We start from the raw sequence: 20,046 nt of genomic DNA on the forward strand, positions 1-20,046 counted from the left end.
TATACACCTTACACCAAATTGATTAGAAAAGTATCTGTTCTTTACATCATACAAAAACCTGGTATGAAAGAAAATTTAAAGAAGCCTGTGAAATTCTGATTAACCGTCCTAATATCAACAATAATGGTGGCATAAAAATTCCAAACATTTGGATGGCACATTTTCAGCCTACTTAGTATCTAGCATAGGACTTTAAGCAATTTTTAGGTTTTATTAGAAACTATTCCATACCAATTGGTTGAAATTTATAAGTATAATCACAGTTTTGTTTTTTTATATATATATATATATATATATATATATATATATATATATATATATATATATATAAACATGTTGCTCTCCAGCCAAATTTAATTTTGTAACCTAATAGATAATAATAGGACTCTAGCTTTGATGTAGTAAAGGGTTTTTTTTTTTTTCCACCAGAGGTCAGGCCAATAATTGTTGTAATGGTTGGTCAGTAACTTTAGCAAACCATGTAGATTGTAGTGCAGCTTGTTTCTCTGTATATATATGTATGCTCCAGATGATGACCTTTATATGAAGGTCAAAACGTCGAGTGTTCATTTTGGTTTATATTAAACTAAAGTTTTTGCTCTAACACGGTAGTTATCTCCATAAATTATTTCCATGTTCTTTTGCATAATTGATGACTTTTAACTTGAATTTTGAAAAGTGACAATCATTTTTTTTTCAGATATTTTTATGGGCTAGTGCTCAAAATATTATTAATGCATTAACTTACTCCACCACCGAGTTGCAGATGTATGAATGCTTTTAGAATCAGCCGTTAATGACATCAATCGACAGAGTTAACAAAGGCTAGTGATTGGCAGAAGCCTGTTTGGAGAGACAAGGTACTGGCAGTTTTGTCATAGTAACTGCGGGTCTCTGAACCGTCGATTAAGATCATGTCAATTAAGACATGATCGTAATCGACACTATAAAACACAACATCAGACTGAAATAGAAGGAAAACTGAAGCTAGTGCTCAGGTCTGAGTTACAGAGAAAATATGTGATTAAGAAAAAGGAAAAAAATCAAAAGAAGATGAAATATGTTTGTTAAAAGAAGTTATGAAAGTTTGGCAATGACAGAAGTGTCCTAAGAAATTGCTTAAGCATTGGCCCAAAAAACAAAATTTTTTTCTGATGGAGAAGAAACTGTTAAGCCTAGTCTCCAAATATTTGCAAAATGTTTGGTGATAAAAATATTGAAGGAAAGTAGAAGAAACAGTTACAAGATGCACTGAAGAACTCTCTCATGATGTACCTGAGCAACTGAAAGACCTTGTCCATGCTTGTACTTTTTCTTTAGCTTTGAATGTATCTACTGACATGTTATGTAGTCCAGTTAAGCATTTTTAAGAGGAATTGATGATAATATTAATGTTTTTGAAGAAGTTATCGGTCTTGAATCACTTCATGGAAAAACAAGAGAATCACACATATTTGAGAAAGCGAATCATGCCTAGAAAATCTACAAGTACATTTTAGTAAACTCAGTATTTGTAATGATGGAGCACCGTCAATGATAGGTAAAGCCACTGGGACTGCAATTTTGCTTGGAAATTTTTTCTGTCGTCCTTTACTAAAATATCACTGCATTATACACCAAGAGTCACTGTATGGAAAAAGGTTAAATTTGCAGCATGCTATATTACTGGTTGTGAACTGTGTGAATAAACTTAGAGCAAGAGGATTAAACAGAAGAGAATTCAGAGAATATTGGGAAGTGTTAGATTTGGAATATGGCAATCTCATTCTTCATTGTGAGGTGCGCTGGCTTTCTAGGACAGGTTCTGAGTAGATTTTGGATACTGAAAAATACAGGTAACCAGCCGCATTATATTAATCAGTTTATGCAAGACTCAGATCGCATAGAAAAAGTAGGATTATGTTCCGAAATCGTTTTTTTTTTTAATTATATAAACAACGACATATCTAACAAAAAATATTTTTATTTAATTCAGGTAATTCATGTAAGTTAAGAAAACATATAAACTATGAAACAAAATACATAGTATAAACTTGTAAAAATACAAATTGTGTGTAAACTTCATTGCCCATAATGCATAAATGTTTTAGCCAAAATAAAATAAAGTGCATAATTTAATCGTCATCACTGTCTTCAAAATGAACATTTCGTACATGTTCTTCATTTATGAGTGGCCAGACGTCTTCATCACTTGAAATCTCTTGGATATCGTTTGTATAATTCTCATTGCATACTTCGACTGGTTTAGTTATCAAGAAGTCAGTAATAAGACCTTGCTTACCACTATGCTGCAATTTTTTTATTAAGGTTATAATATGGAGTTAAAACAAATATCCAATTGTCTCGTGAATTTTCCAGAGAGCTCTAAGGGATCATTATCTGTAAAATAGCTTCCTAACTTTTTGCCAAGTCCAATCCTTCTGCTAATTTCTTTAAACTGAATTCTTCAAGAGATTCATCACAATCAGAATCTTCGGCAGAACTTTCCATGCCACTTGGTTTGACGTCATCTATTAATTGTACCAGTTCCTCCTAATTTAAATATATTTCCCCATCAATTAATTCACTAATTTTGTTTTCAACCATATCGCAAAAGCCCTCTAAGTGACCATTACTATAAAAATAAAATTTTTACATAAAAAAGCATTACATATTGTATGTAACTCACCAGAAAATAAAGTGCTCAGCTTGAGATTAACACACTTATGATTTTTAATGCACTTTCCTGGCAGAAAATGAAGCCAACTTTCAACAATAAACACTTTATACAGTAAATAATTGATGTGCATGCATGCTAAAAGGTATTTCCCCTAATATAAATTCACTACTTATAACTATATGCACGATACAGGCAGATGCAAATTTAACGAAGATAAAATTTGATTTTTTAAGTCACGTGGCGAAAAATATATGAAAAGATAAAGGTTTACTACAATTTGTAGACCGTGTTTTTATTGAAACCGCGTTGTATAAGCATTGAACAAGAGTTACTACAATTTGTAAACTGCATTGTAAAAGTACCGCATTATACGAGGGTTACCTGTACTGTTCATAATTTTCTAGAAGAGAAAAATGAGCTGCATGAGGAAAGAACCCTTTTATGTGATAAAAAGCGGCTATTTGATTTAGCATTTTAGCTGATGCTACCAGCCATCTCAATATCTAAATTTGAAACTGTAGGGCAAGAACAAATTATTTCCTAGCTTAGCAAATGATATCAATGTGTTCAAGATGAAGTTAAAACTGTTTACTTTTCGGTTAGAAAATGAGGATTTGAGCCAGTTTCCACATTTAAAAGAGCAGAGTGAATGTGCTGAAGATAATGACAATTTTACAAAATATATAAAAAAAAATCAGGTTATTGCAAGAGTCAGTTGAAAGTAGTTTGTGATTTTGCTAAAGAAGAAGACTGCATACTTGCATTTATAAACCCATTTTAACTTAGTGAACAAAACATTATGAAGATGCCTTAACATACAAATGGAACTTACTGACTTGAAAACAAATTCATTACTGAACATGAAATCTGATGAGCTTCCCTCAGTCTCAAATGCTTCCAGCATGATTAATTACTAGCGATCATTACCCTGTGAGCATTTTCCGGAATTAATAAAATTTGCCCAGAGTTATATCTGTCATTTCAGAATGACATACAGATGTGAACAAGCATTTTTCAGCCAAAAAATTGATTAAAAACAAAATGACATCAGGATTGATTCAAATCTGAAGAATTCTCTGCTGCTCTCAGTAACTAATTTAACTTCAAACATTAAAAGCTTGATGAAATGAAAACAGACTCAAGTCTCATTATTATTATTATTACATGCCACCTCCAGGGAGCCCAATGAGTCATCAAGTACACCTACTCTACAACTCTGTCTCCACCAACTACAACGAACAGCAACTACCATCATCATCTACCCCAAACGTCATCTGCCACTCACTAGTATTTTCACAAACAATCACAAATATCCATGCCCACAGCAGGACTTAAACCTGCAGCCTTTTTTGCTGGAGAGCAGATACACTAACCACTCGGCCAACCAGGCCAGCAGTATGTAATAATTAAGGTAAGTAATATTTATCATCATCATCATCAAATTCCTGCCATGTACCCTCAAGGGGTGTACAGGATATGACAGTACTATATGAAAAAAATTACATCATTACTAATTTCCTATCTACAATTTTCCTCCAAATCAGTCTGTTACTTGTCAATACTCCAACAATATCAGATCTTATATTTCTATCGTCTAAGGCACTTTGTACCGTATCAATCCACCTATATCTTGGTCTTCCTCTGGGTCGTTTTCCTGCCAACCTGGCAGAGAACACTTGTTTTGCTAATCTTTCCTCTCCCATTCTATTTAAGTGACCATACCATCTGAGATTAGCTCTGCTAACGCATTCCTGGATGCTGACAATGTCAAGTTCTTTCCTAATATCCTCATTTTTAATATGATATTGCCATTGATGCCATCTGTTCACGCCTCTAATCTTCCTCAGGACTCTCATATCTGCGGTCTCTAGTCTTTGGTAAAGTGTTTTACTTCTGACCCAGCTCTCAGATCCATAAGTTAAAATTGGTTTGAACACTGTCTTGTATACAGCTAATTTAGTGTTCCGACTAATTTCTTTCTTATTCCATATGAATTTATTCAATTGACTTCCCACGATACCAGCTTTGCTGATTCTGTTGTCTATTTCTATATTTAGTTTACCATCTTCAGTAAAAATTGTGCCTAAGTAGCTGAAATGTTTTACTTGTTCCACAGGTTCTCCATTCACAACACAGTTGACATTTTCAATGATTCTGCCTATTTTCATTGTCTTTGTCTTTTTAATGCTGACCTTCATACCATATCTATTACAACAGCTATTCAATTTAGTCAGAGAATCTTGCAGACTTGTAGCAGATTTATTTAGAAGTATAACATCATCCGCATAAAGCAAAGAGATGACATTAACATCTCCAATTTTGATATCAGGTTTAATACCACATTCCTTCATAATGTGATCCATATAGATAATGAATAACAGAGAGGATAATGTACATCCTTGTCTCACACCAGATTTAACATTAAACCGTCTTCCTGTACTTCCATCAATTCTAACTGCTGACTCACAACTCAAATAAAGACTAAGTATTGCTTGATATAATGCCCCATTAACACCATATAACTGCAGCGTATTGAATAGCTTCTCTCTTGGCACCTTGTCATATGCCTTTTCCAAATCGACAAAACTTAAATACAGATCTTTGTTATATTCCCATGCTTTCTCGACTATTTGTCGTAAAGTGAAGATCTGATCCTGACAGCCTCTATTTGGCATGAATCCAGCTTGTTCTTCACCAAGCTTTTCTTCCACAATTCTTCTCAACCGTTTCTCAAGTATACTTGCATAGATCTTGCCAGGAACACTCAGTAGGGAAATACCTCTGTAATTCTCACATTCAGTTTTATTTCCCATTTTATATATGGGTACTATGAGAGCTCTACTCCAATCATCGGGAATTCGTCCCTCTGTCCAGGCTTTCTGAACTATGCAGTGCAGCCACTGTAAGACTCTTATACCACCATACTTCAGCATTTCTGGTCGAATATCATCTACTCCTGCTGCCTTTCCACATTTCAAGCCTTTGATGGCTTTTTCTACTTCAAGTATGGATATGTATTCCTGACTGCATGCCTGGTCAGTGTTTTTTATCACTGTGTTGTCATCACTGCTTGTTTCATTTAGCAGTTTTTCAAAGTAATTACTCCATACTTCAAGGATATCTTTTTCTCCTGTTTTCATTTCACCTTTATCATCTCTAATTCCTTTTACAGCACTCTTTCCTCCATTCCTAAGCTTCTTCAACAACCTCCAGAATATTTTGCCATCTTCTTGATATTTATTTTCTATATTCTTGCCAAAGTCCTTCCATGACTTTTGTTTAGCTAGTTTTACACACTGTTTAGCTTTCTTACATTTGTCTCTGTATTCTGTAAGAGTAAAAGCTGACTTATTTGCCAGGAACTTTTGATATGCTTTCTTCTTTTCCTTCACTGGCTCTTTAACTTCCTGTGTCCACTAGGGAGTTCTGATTTTTTTATCCTTGCACACAACCTCACCACATGCCTCTCTGGCAGAATCAATCAATGTTTCCTTCAGAGTTTGCCACTGAATCTCCAAGGTTTGATTCCTGTTCTGAAACACTTTCATTTTCTTTTCAATAATATTTCTGTATTTTAGTCTACAGTTCACATCTGAGAGCTGCTCAACTTTTATTCGCTTTAAAACTTTCTTACATGTTATTCTTTTCAATATGAAATTCAATTTTATCCTGCTCAAGACTAAATAGTGATCACTTCCAATTTCAAATCCTCTGTACACTCTGGTGTCCTGCACCAGGGAGAAAACATCACTATCAACAATAACATAGTCAATGAGACTTTTCTTATCCCTAGCCTCTTCTCTCCATGTGAATTTGTGCACATTTTTATGTTGGAACATGGTGTTAGTAATAACTAGTCCATGTCCTGAGCAGAAATCCAACAGATATTTGCCATTGTTATTAGCTTTGCTCTTTTCTCCAAATTTTCCCAAAATATTTTTGTATGTCTCACAATCATTTCCTACTCTGCTATTTAGATCCCCAACAAGGACCAACTTTTCCTTTTTCATTGTGTCAGTTGCTTTTTCTAAAGCCTCAAAAAATTCCTCCACTTCTACCTTAGTAGAACCTTCTGTGGGACCATAGGCACAAATAAGTCTCATTGTCCAGTTCCCCATTCTCATATTTGCCCACATTACTCTACTTGAGACTGACTGCCATTCAAGAAGATTAGCCTTGTATTTTGTGTTGAATACTATGGCTACTCCTTCTTTTCCTTGATTGTCATTGCCTGAATATAACATTTTGTATTTATTGCTCAGAAAGATCTCACCAGTTTTGGTCTTTTTTGTTTCAGTCACCCCTATTATGTCGATCTGGTACTTATCTAATTCCTCAGCTAGCTCCATTTCTTTGCCATTCAGGCTTCTTACGTTGAAAGTACTGATCTTTAACTCTGATGTTGAGTTGGGGTTTGTTTTCAGATTTGTTCCAGTAGCTGACTTTTCGATGTTCACCCTGGTTCCCTGGCGAAAACAACGGGGGCCTTGTTTAACCGGGCGACGCCCCAGCCGGCATGAAATTTTGTCATGTTGTACCATCATTTTTTATTTTGGTTTAACCAATAAGAATACAATTTGGTCGGCTAAATACCAAATTGCCAGCCCATCCTCGTTCGTTCAGTATCAAAGTAGATACCCAACAGGGTGCACCACGAGAAGGTGAGGATTGGACATTAGGTCAGAAGCCCTGGTCGGTTCTCCGCATTCCTTTAAAGGCTATGTGGAGGTCTCCTCTCAGTTATACAGCTTTGACCCTTAAGCGCCCCGTAATATTTATCTTGTTTTTATATTAAATCAATAAATCATGTCTATATTAAATATGTCTTTATTAACATTTTCTACAGGGAGTTTTTAAGGGTACAAGAGTTGTATGGCACATCTGAACTTGTATGTGAAAAAATTGGTGCATGGAACGTAAAAGGTTGCCCTCCCCCTGATCTATGTGGATCACATTATGAAGCAAAGTGACACTGTGCTGATATCAAAACTGGGGATGTTCACCTCAGCTCTTTATTTTATGCAGATTTTATACTCTTAAATCCAGTACAAAGTATACATGATTCTAAATGTTTATTACAACAGTTATTCTATAATTCAGCTGTTGTTGAGTTATGGAATAACTGTTGTAATGAAACCTGAATGAAAAACTATAAAACAAAGCAAAACATTTAAGCTATTTAGGCACAATTTTTAGTGAGGATGGCAAATTAAATATGGAAATAGACAACAGAATAAGCAAAACTGGTACAGTGGAGAGCCAGCATACATTTATATGCAATAAGAAAGAAATTAGTCCGAACACTAAACTAGCTGTATACAGGACAGATTTTAACTCATGGATCTGACGGCTGGATTAGAAATAAAATACTTAATCAAAGACTGGAGACTACAGATATGAAAGTTCTGAGAAAAAAATAAGGAGAATGAACTGATTACATCAATTGCATAACAATATTTAAAATGAGGATATTAGGAAGGAACTTAATATTGTTAGCATTCAGAAGTGTGAGAGAGCAGAGTTGACCTAAGGGGAATATGATCACTTGAACAAAATGGAAGAGAAGAGGTTAACAAAGGAAGTATTTTTTTCACAGGATGGTAGGAAAACTCAGAGGAAGAACAAGAACTAGTTTGATTGATACAGTAAGTAGTGCCTTAGAAGGTCAAAATATAAGCTCTGATGATATTGGAATTCTGACAGATACCAGATTAATTTGGAGAAATTTTTACAGAAAGTTAGTACTACAATGAAAAATTAAAATCATTGTTATCATAATAGCAATTCCGGCCTGGTTAGCATATCCGAGGACCTTTTTTAAGGTCCTCCCTCGATAAATGCACATTTTTTCTGTCTTCAGACTAATTCAAGATATAAGAGTGCACAGGAAATTTGAAACAGTAAGTGACAATTGGTAACAATTTACAGATGAGTATCCAACTGAAATGAGTTAAAATATTTAAATATTATTGGAGAAAAGTGAAACAGCAGGAAAACAAGAACTATAATATGATATAACAGTGGCAAAAATTGATGGACACAGAAAGCTGAAGAAACAGTCCAAAAAATAAATAAGTAAATAAAAAGAATTCCAAGTCACCACAGGAAAAAAAAAAATATATATATATATATATATATATATATATATATAATATAATATATATAGAAAATGTAGAAGAGCTGAATTACATGTAAAAATGTAATAAAATAAAATAATGGAAATAATATGAAAATGAATATTACCAAAATGATAAAATGTTCTGGCATATAGGAAAGAATGAAACAAAAGTGATCATAAAGATAATACAAAAACTAAAGATAAGAATATTATGGATCTCTGGAGTAATTACTTTCAAAAACTATTATGCAAGATAACAAGAACAGAACAGTCATTGATAAGATGAACACAAATATTTAGTAACATGTGGTCTCCATAACAGAAATTAAATTAAATAGACTTTCAATTAATTTCTGTTATGGAGACCACATGTTACTAAACAAGCACATTTATTAAAATAAACATAACTCAACAAGTTTCGTTAAGTCACTGGATTTACAACATCAAGGTTGCAGACTTGTATAAAAATACTAGAAAAAATTAATTACCTACAACATTCTTAAAAAACTGTCATTGTATTAATTAATGTGCAAGCATTTGAACAATGCTTGTTGATATTACAGTCTGTGGCATAAAGCACATGTCTCAGTTCTGTTGTTGTTGGATTTTTTTTGATGAATGCAGATCTAACAATCTCTAAAAGTTTAGTAAATTAAAACTTTCCAAGAAATTAGATTCCTGTTTAATCCTTTATGCAAGTGTAAGTAAAGAAAGTTTGTACACGAAGTACCTTCATGACTAAGTTACTTCTATAAAGAGGCTGGTGACTTCACATTAATTGCCTTGATATACCACAGTGCAAAGCACACACACACCCCTTTCAGACATGTATAATGCTATGCATTATGGAAAGGATCACTATCCATAATTGTTTCAACCTTTACTAAGGTGAAAAAATAAAAATAAACAGGTGTTCATGAGCATAGATAGAAAAAAAGGCTCAGCTATTTTATACCATCACGTAGCCAAAGGCTATCCATTTTTCCTTTTTCACCAGTCTCATGCACCTGAACAACCAAAAGTTCTAATTGAAACTAAAATCTTGAGATGAGGTGCACCTAGGTGGTTAAGCCTTATCTGAATTTACTGCCTTGAGTTGTTATTCTGTGCCTGGGATTGCTCTCCAGTCATCCCTGCAACTGACCATAACATCACAGTGAAATGAGAAGATGGTACCATTTGAAAAATCTCTCATAATAAAAATAGACAGAATTTTATCTCTTCCTGGTGAATAATGCATAATGTGGATAGCAAAAAATTTGGTATCTCCTAGAATGCTATTTTTTAAATACAAAAATCATCTGACTGAACAATAAATTTTTCATACTATAATATTGTAAAGCATTTGTATGTCATATTGCTGGTTTTCAAATCCATGTTTGTTCCCAACTTTCCATAAATATTTTAACAATGAGAAGAGAATTTCGATTTTCATTAATATTACAAAAATCAAAATTTTTGTATTGCTGACAAGTGTGTGTGTGGGGGGGGGGGGGGGATGATTACTGAAAAAAAAACTGTTCTATTGCAAGGCATGGAATGTCCAACACATTACATTATCTAAAAATTATAATCTTGATTTAACATTTATCCAAGCTTAAGCAAAACAAAGTTTGGACATGAAGTATATTCATATAGATGCATGTATATAAATGCAATGTACGTATCTTTACAGATATGTACAAAGTCTATGCATTATGGAAAAGGCCACTACCAGACTGGTTGCGAACTCTATTGAGGTCTCATCAGTGGGAGCATAGCATTATACATGTCTGTAAAGATATGTGCATTGCATTATGGGATACTAAGGCAAATAATGTGAAGTCGGTGTGTTGAGGCTTAAATGCTGTGAGGACATCATGTTAGAGGCTTAACGGATTGTATACAGCACTCAAAAAGGATTAAAACAGAATTTAATACTTCCTATATTTCGTCTCAATCACTCAGACATCTTCAAGGATTACAAAAAAACTAATGTAACATATACACAAATACCACACAATACTAAGTCAACCACGTGGGTGACTCTAAAGTCCAATCTAGCAGACAAAATATAGAAAATATTAAATACTTAAATATAAAGAGCCAACAGGCTTCATTTCGGCGATATAAACATTATTTAAATTAAGGGGATATTAAATCCCACATTGTTTTAAAACCGAATAAGAAACTCAAAGATTGGAATCAGAGAGTTTCATGCCGAATATAGTATAGTAAACTATAAAAGTATCGGCAACTACCAGCGTGAGCTAATGCACGTAGTCCAAGTACGTAGTACAAACTCGGGCAACTCGTATCAAAGGTGGAAAAAGTTCTGATCGCTATTCTTAGTATTTTCCATAATGTAAAGCCCATCTCCTAGGAGATGGGTTTTACATTATGATACATTATGACAAAAATGTGATGCGTCCAATACATCAGTGCATCTTATAAGGCACAATGAAAAATATGGTACTTTTTAAACATTTACGCACACACATATATAGAGAGAGAGACAGAGAGAGTGAGGAGCACAATGAGTCTTCTTTTGTAACTCTTATCATACTGATTTTGAAGTCAATGGAATCAAGGATACCAAATCTGAATTATCCTAACCAACCAATATAAAAAATATGATTTGATTATTCTTAACCAATATAAGCTCTAGTATCAATATACCAGCAAAGTGCAAGAAGTTTCAGAGAAGAAGAAACTAATTATATACATACCTTGACAAAAAGATTTTTCTTTTTTGTGTATGTTTCCCAGTCATTGACTATATATCCCCAAAGCTGCCACACATCTTCTCCATCTTCATCAACTGCACTATGTTGGCTGGTGCCAGATGTCACTGATACTAAACTGGTACATGATGACTTACGAGAATGGCCAGAAGTGAGGGAGTTGAGTGACTTAGCATCTGCTTCCAATAACCTAAAAAGATGTTATCTGTTAAATCACCAAGCCTTTGCAATTCTTTGAATGAGAAGTGACAAACATTCCTAATGAAAACTTATGCAATCTATAACAGTAAATTATACACAATGTACTGTATCTTTAAAAAATCATTTATAAAAAACAAAGCACTAAGAAAGCAGCATGTTGGCCATACTTTAAGTGGCTATGGGTTGACATTTTTTAGTGTTTTATCATTGTTGCCATTATGGTATTGCTCAGATAAACTGCATTCTCAACAATTAAAATAACATATCTAGTTGACATTTCAACCAGAAAGCATCTATTAAACTGCAGGTAATCACTTGCTTTCCAAGTACTTTGCTCACTTTTTTAAGCATGAAGCAAGTAAAATAGTTGGTCAAAATCAGCTGATGATGTGGTTTGCAGCTATCTGGCATTTAATTTCTTCTTCCTCCTCCTTCACAATCAGACCATTTTGGCTTAATTATGCAAAAATTTTCAACTTACCTCAAAATAACTAAAACAATATTCCAAGTTTAGTCAAAATAATTTGAATAATGCAGTCAGTAGAGGTGTTGCAAAGGAATTACACACATAACTCCATTTTTGTCTTATTTACCAGAATTTCTCAAATGATTTTTAGACAACATCATTCCAGTTTCATTGAAATTGGTTGAATGATGCAAGAGCAGCATCTGTGAAGAAAGTAAACCTGCCTTTCCCTACAATCCACTTTCATTTTAAATGCAATGAATTTTTCAGAGGCAACATCAGAAACAGCCAAATTGTAAATTTAGTGAAAATCAGTCAACTAATGTGATCTATAAAAGTTGTCTGCAAAAGTAGAAGAGGAGAAAAAATATGCTATTTTTGTCCATTTCTTGTTGTTATCACAGTACTTTAGCTCTTCCATTAATTAGATTTAGTCATTAAAATCTGACAGATTGTCCAGTCAAATACCTCTGAAGAATGAAACTGGTAGACGACAATATTCAGCTTAGATCACAATTTTACAGTACAGGCAGTCCCCAGGTTATGGAGGACCAGACTTAAGGCGATCTGTACTTACGAACAGGCTCCCCATAAGGATAATTAATAATTAAAGTAATAATTTGGGAACTAATTTCTTTTGCACATGTAAACAAATCTGCACTTCGGCGGATTATTAAAGCAGCTGTTCCCATTATTTGGAAGTCAAATTTAAGAGCCTGGGTCACACTAATCCTGCTGTGGAATATTATTGTTTGGAAAAAAAATTCCCTTTAAAATTCTGCCTGTGCTGGACAATGCTCCTGGACATCCAACATCTTTAGATGACCTTCACCCTAATGTAAAGGTCATATTTTTACCACCTAACAATACATCGTTACTACAACCAATGAACCAGGGAGTCATTTCTGCATTTAAAGCTTATTAATTACAGCATGCATTCCTGCAAGCAGTCAGGGCTATGAAAGATGATGTGATGACCTTGAGAGAGTTCTGGAAGAATTATAAAATCCATGATGATATTAAAAACACTGCTGATTCTTGGGAGGAAGAGAATAATCGACAATTAAAGGGGTGTGGAACAAACTGTGCCTTCAATTCTGTGATGATTTTCGTGGCTTCAAAGAAGAAGACGGCATTGCCATTGCCAGAAAAGCTGTGGTGGATAGTAACAATGCACTGCAAATGGACATCAATGAAAATGTCATTGACTTACTAGAGTCCCATTCACAAGAATTAACCAATGAAGACCTTATGGAGATAGAGAAGTAGCTGATAGAAACACAAGAACACAAAGAATCAGAAGATCCGAGCCGAGAATCGTCTCGGTAAGAATTAGCTGAGGCCTTTCGTCTCATTGAAGCAGGATTTGCTAAGCTTGATCTTTGCAAAATCCTAACATTGAGGTTAGGATTTTGCAAAGGTTTACCATGCAGTTAGTGAGAACATCAGCTGCTACAAGGCATTTTATGTTGAAAAAAAGAAAAAAGGCTGTGCAAACACAACACTAGATAACATTTTTTCAAGAAACCAACTTCAGTGGTAAGCTCCTCTCCTCCAGCAACAGAATCAAATCCTGATTCTCCAGCACCAGGTCCATCCTCTCTAGCACCATCTCTGTCATCATCTTCCGATTAATGTTAGTCTACCTTCTTGCCTCAAAAATGCCCCTTCCAGCAAGCAAGACATGGATGTAACCTTTAATATTCTTTTTTTGAAATTTCTCCTATCTAAGCTTTTTGTATGAGTTTGTTTTTATGTTCTATTTGTTTGAATTAAAAGAAAGAGCACAATAGTTTCTGTAACTTATTATTACAGTACAGGGGTATTATTATTATTACCATATATGCATCATTATAGTATTATCATTATTATTACCATATATGTGCTGTTCATCAGGGATCGAGTTACATACAAATCCGACTTAAAGACGTTCTCAGGAATGTATCTCGTATGTAACCTGGGGACTGAATTTGGAAAATAATTTTTATAAAAAGGGTAGTTAGTGACATTTTTTTTCCTGTTTATGTCAATCCTGCTTGCAGAGGTTGTAAACCTATATTACATTTAGTACTGTGACTGGTTTAAGCATCAACTAATCCAAAAACCCTTCTAGTGAATGTGGCTAGAATTTTTATCCAGTTGCTTCAGCTTTCTAATAAGCATGGAAGTGATTTTACACCATACAATAATCATTACACTTAAAGACTTTTTTGCCTTTAGGTGTTAATGATCATACCATTTTGGTTTAACTGTGCAAAAATTCTCAAATTATCTTAAAATAACTAAGAAACAACACTATTCCAAGTCTGGTCAAAATAATTTAAATAATTTAGGAGTAGATGAAAATGAGTATTTATAACAACCAGTTGCATGAGAAGTACAAAGAGCAGGCGAGGAAAATAACTAGCTTGATAAGGGTAGCAAAAATGCAGTATGAGCAGCAGTTAGCTAAAGCAGCCAAAAAAAATCCTAAGGAGTTTTTTCGATATGTCGCCAGTAGAAGAAAGAATGATTATGGTAGGATGGGATTGATTGGTGAAAACAGAGGAATGATAAAAACTGCGGAGAATATAGTTGAGATATTTAGTGAACAATTTCTAAAGGTATTTCATTCTTGTGAATGTAGCATCATGCAGAACTTGAAAGCAGTGGGAAAGGAGGAACTGTTAGTAAGTGAACAGGAGGTATATGAGGAATTGAATAGACTTTATGTAAATAAGGCTGTGGGACTTGATGCTATTTCATCACGTGTCTTGAGGGAATGTGCTAGAGAGTTAACAACAGCTTTTGTATATCTTTTCAACATCTCACTGGGTCAAGTTCCAAAAGAGTGGAAAGAGGGTAAAATTGTTCCAATTCATAAGGGAGGTGATAAGAGTAAGGCTTTGAATTATAGACCAGTCTATGTGCCTGGAGTTGCGGTCAAGGTATTAGAGAAGTTAGTCAGGAATAAGATTCAGAATTGGGTTGACAACAGAAAAATACTCTTTAGCGGCCAGCATGGATTTACTAAAGGAAGATCGTGCTTTAGCAACCGGCTTACTTTTTATAATAAAGTGACAAATGCGTTGGATAAGGGTGTTGCATATACAGTGGTATATTTAGATTTTGCAAAGGCATTTGATAAATTGCCACATGACAAGCTGGTAATTAAATTGGAACAATTGGTATCAGCGAGTTGTCTATGGAGGAGCGATATCCCAGAAGAGGAAAGTTAATAGTGGTGTACCTCAAGGGTCTGTTTTGGGTCCATTACTGTTTAATTTGTATGTAAATGATATCTGGAGAGAGATCTGAATGGTGATGTGTAGTTGTTTGCAGATGATGCAAAGTTGGGTAGAGCTATCAGGAGTAGCGTGGATGCTGTAGCTTTGCAAGAGGACTTGAATACACTGGCTGGATGGGTAAATAAGTGGGGATGTCAATTCAATGTTTCAAAGTGTAAGGTTTTGAAATTTGGGAAGCAGAGATGGGATGTAAAGTACACAATCGGTGCAAACATATTGGAAGAGGTAGAGGAGATGAGAGATCTAGAAGTGATTGTAGACAAGGACCTAAAATTTCACAGGGACATGTTACTAAAATTGTGAAGACAACACAGCGGATAACGGGAATGATGCAGAGGACATTGACTTGTAGAAGTAAGGATGTTATGGTTCTTTTGTATAAGGCTTTGATCAGGCCACATATGGATTACTGTGCACAGATCTGGTCACCTGGTTTTCAAAAAGATGAAATTGTGTTGGAAAAAGTTCAGAGGCAATTGACTAAGGTGGTTTCTGGTCTCTGGAATGTAGAGTATGAAGACAGATTGACAAAATGCAATTTGCAGAAATAGGTGGATAGAAGGAGGAGGGGGGGAGATATGATTGAGACATAAGCTGTTAAGAGGTTATTACCAGATTAATGTCGGGGAGGTTTTGTACAGAATGGGTGAGGATAGCAGGAGAACAAGAGGTCATTCCTGGAAGCTGTATAAGGAGGGTGAGCAAGGGAGCGAGGAGCAGGTTTTTTGCATGGAGAGTGGTGAGTGATTAGAATGCTTTGCCTGAGAGTGTGGTGAGTGCAGAGACAGTGAATATATTTAAGGCACAGTATGATAAACTGTGTGTATAACAGTGGACCTCCCACGATGAGTCTTTGACTCCATGCAGGTTTTTATAATAATAATAGATCATTAATGCCTAAATGGTAAATATCTTTAGGTGTTAATGATCACAAGCATTTATTCCACAGTGAGATTCTAGCCCATAGCTGATAGCCTGAAAATGCTACCCATGAATTCAGCCAGTCCAGTCACTGTCTGGCTGAATCAAGTGTGATAAAGTGAATCAAAGTGATGAAGTGACTCTTCATCACCTTTTTAGAGACACTACATTGAAGTCATATCAGAGACTTCAAAGTTGATTAACAAAAATGATAATTAGTACACGTAACTGCATAATAAAATACTTTAATAATGAAACGGAAATTGAAATGAAGAAAGAAATTAGACAGGTTGCACTAAATTTCAATATTCTAATAGATGAAATAACTGAATTAAAAGATAATATAGCAAATCTGATTTGATTTGCTATGCAGATGACACAATAATGGTTGAAGACAGAAGATAAAAATAAAATACTTCTCTTCACAAATTAACAGATCTGCCAAAAATATAACATGGAAACAGCTACAGAAAAAAAATCCAAAATGCTTGTAATTAGTAGACGACCTACCAGATGTAATTGACAAATAAATATAATAAGTGATGAATTTTAAATATGTAGAAATTTGGATCAATTTAAAAGGAACAGAAAGAGCAACCATTTAAGGCAAATCAGATTTTTTTTTTTTTTGGATATTTAAAAAGAGCAATTTAGAAGAGTGAGAATTTAAATAACATAAGGCCAAGTTTAATTTGTGCATCTGAAACAGTTAAGGTATGTTTCAGATGCACTGTTAAACATTAGTATAAAAATGCAAACACTTTAGGAAAATTGTGGAGAAAAATGAAATCTGATAAGATCAGAAATGAAGAAATATACTTTTTTTTTTATATACTCATTAAAATCTGACAGATTGTCCAATCAAATACCTCTGAAGAATGAAACTGGTAGACAACAATATTCAGCTTAGATCACAATTCCAACATACAGGTGGTCCCCAGGTTATGGAAGACCTGACTTAAGGCATTCTGTACTTACAAACTTACTATTCCCGCAAGGGGAATAGTATATTAATATACTATTCCTGCAAGCTCTCTGGTCAACTTTCAAATACGAAACTTTTATAATTTCTGTATTCGGCTCTGAAATTATGTTGGATTAATATCCACTTAATTTATATAATTTTGCATCGTTGAATCGAAGCCTTTTGGCTCTTTATTTTAGTCAATACTTTTTTTTTTTTTCCTTTTACAACCAGAAAGCGAATAATAGAAAGGTATTAAAAACATATACCATGAAGCCGCAGGAAAAAAAAAAAAAAAAAAAAAAACACTAGGAGTGCATAGAAGAAAAGACAAAGAATGGATATCTTCCCGCACAAAACTAAAAAAAGAAACAAAGAAAAAAAATAATACAAGATAAGAATAACATCAGTTTACAGTTTACAAATAAAAAGAAATACATAGAAATTAGGAAAAATACAAGAAAAGATGGGAGTTTAAGTGTATTGAAAGCCTACTAAATGAGGCAGAAATTGCAGCTACTAGAGGTTATACTAAAAGATAACCTCTACAAGAACAGTGACAGTGCAAGAAAAGAAGAGGAGGTATTATTAAAGAATAACATGGAAATAAAATAAACAATGATAAAAAGAAAATAGAAAGATGGGTAGAATACTTCAGAGATAATGAACAGAAAAAAACTTGAAGAAAGTCAAATACCAGAAAGAAAAGAAAATTAAAAATGGACACTAAAGAAATGAAAAAACAGTGAAATAAAAAAAAAAAAAAACCACTAAAAGAAAGTAAAAATGGAAAAACAGCTGGTATACCAATTGAACTATTAAAGCAGATGTAGATTTAACAGTGAATATACTATCTATTATTTATGCAAGAAGAGTGGCCAGATGAATGGAATATTGTGTTACTGATAAAAATAGCAAAAAAGAAAATTTAACTTATTTCAATAATTGGAAAGGAATATCATTATTAAACAGGTAAAATACTAACAGAAATAATACTAGAAAAAAATATATAAAAATAAAAGAAATAGACCAAAAGCTAATAGAAACACAAGTAGGATTTAGAGCCAACAGGTCATGTATAGATCAAATAGCAACTAAGAATAATAACAGAACAGTCACTTTATATCAACTTTGCTGATTTTGAAAAGGCTTTTTTTTTTGCGTGATGGCATCGACAGAGAAGCAATATGGAAATTAATGTCATTATGGAATACCATGTAAAATTATCAACATAGTTTATTATTATGTGATACCTCCAGGGAGTCCAAAGACTCATTGACAGAGGGCATCTACTCTACAACTCTCTGTCTCCACCACCCACTCAGTCCACGAACTACAACAAACTGCAACTCCACCAATGCCATCTACCGTCCACCACTTTCATAGACAATCACCAACATCCATGCCTACGGTGGGATTCAAACCTGCAGCCTTTTTTGGCTGGAGAGAGGATATGCTAACCACTCAGCCAACCAGAAATGCTTGAAATTAAAACAGGAGTTAGACAGGGATACATTCTCTCTACAACAATATTTCTTATTGTTGTAAACTGGGTTATGAGAAATGTCATAAAAACACAAAACGAATACAGTGGAATTCAATAGAACAGCTATATGATCTGGATTTTGCAGATGATTATATATTTACTGACACACACACGACAACAACATATGAAGACAAAAACAAAACTCAATTAAGAAGCTTGACTGTTGGATTATGAATAAATAAAACAAAAACAAAAATGATAAAAATAAATAAACAAAAAATTAATGAATGGCCAAATTTTAGAAACAGTGGAGAACTTTAATTACATAGGATCAATAATAAATAAACAGAGAGGAGCAGAGAAAGATATGAAATCTGAGAAGCATGTAAGGAGAAACAAGTTCATTTCATGAACATACAGAATGAATTCGAGGAATGGATAGAGCTGTAGAGAGAGAGAGAGAGAGAGATGGAATACTTTTAAACGGATACAGTGTCAGCTGGAAACTGTTTGCAAGAGAGAATAATGACTGAAGTGAATGGAAGACACGAGGAAGCAAGAGGTGATGTGGTAGAGCAGGAAAGCAGAATAGGAGAATTTCTGAATGAAGAGGTAAGTGGCAGGAATGTAAAGAGTGCAAAGGTACATAAGACAGACAAGGAAACAGAGGAGGGGATCAGGATGTGGATGATGGATGATGGATACAGAAGTGTAAATGTAAAAGAAAGGATTAAGATGGGGATGCAAGAGGCAACTTTTAGGTCTGGGGAGAGTAAGATCAGAAATGGGCTAGTACTTATGTTTACAAATGCCAAAAGTATTTGAAATAAGGGAGATGAAATCATGGCATTAACAGAGTATAAAACTTGAAGTAAGTGAGACATGATTGGACAAGGATGATATTCTGACAGGAATAGAAATAGGATTTTTATGTGAAAACAGACAGAGCAGAAAGGGAGGAAAAGTGCTATTAATGGTAACAAAGGAGTTATGCCCATCCAAGGTGGGGATAAAAGGAACAAACAGTGGCAGTGGTTTTGAGGCATTATGGTATGATGTGAAGTAGAGGCAGACAGGATGAAAGATTTAGTTGGGTGTGGCTATAGGCCTAGTAATATGGATAACCACGAGGAGATGTATAGGCAAATTAGTCTGGTTAATAAGAAAACTTATTATGGTGATTTTGATTATGGTAATATATTCATCAAATAAAGGTAGTTG

At 34.2% G+C, this 20,046-nt stretch overlaps 1 protein-coding gene across 5 annotated transcripts in view; it reads right to left on the minus strand.

Moving 5' to 3' along the window:
- LOC150104041 (ecotropic viral integration site 5 ortholog-like) overlaps positions 1-20,046 on the minus strand; it is a 340,587-nt gene that overhangs the window by 167,500 nt on the left and 153,041 nt on the right. For all 5 annotated transcript variants that reach the window (XM_090396705.1, XM_090396704.1, XM_090396706.1 and 2 more), the window contains one exon: positions 11,486-11,690. In XM_090396705.1, coding sequence (XP_090252831.1) covers positions 11,486-11,690 — 205 coding nt within the window. The remainder of the gene's footprint in view (positions 1-11,485; positions 11,691-20,046) is intronic.

The sequence above is a fragment of the Typopeltis vanoorti genome, chromosome 8 (assembly GCF_054136105.1).
Source record: "Typopeltis vanoorti isolate ZY-2024b chromosome 8, IOZ_Tvanoo_1.0, whole genome shotgun sequence".
In the NCBI taxonomy this organism is placed as follows: Eukaryota; Metazoa; Arthropoda; class Arachnida; order Uropygi; family Thelyphonidae; genus Typopeltis; species Typopeltis vanoorti.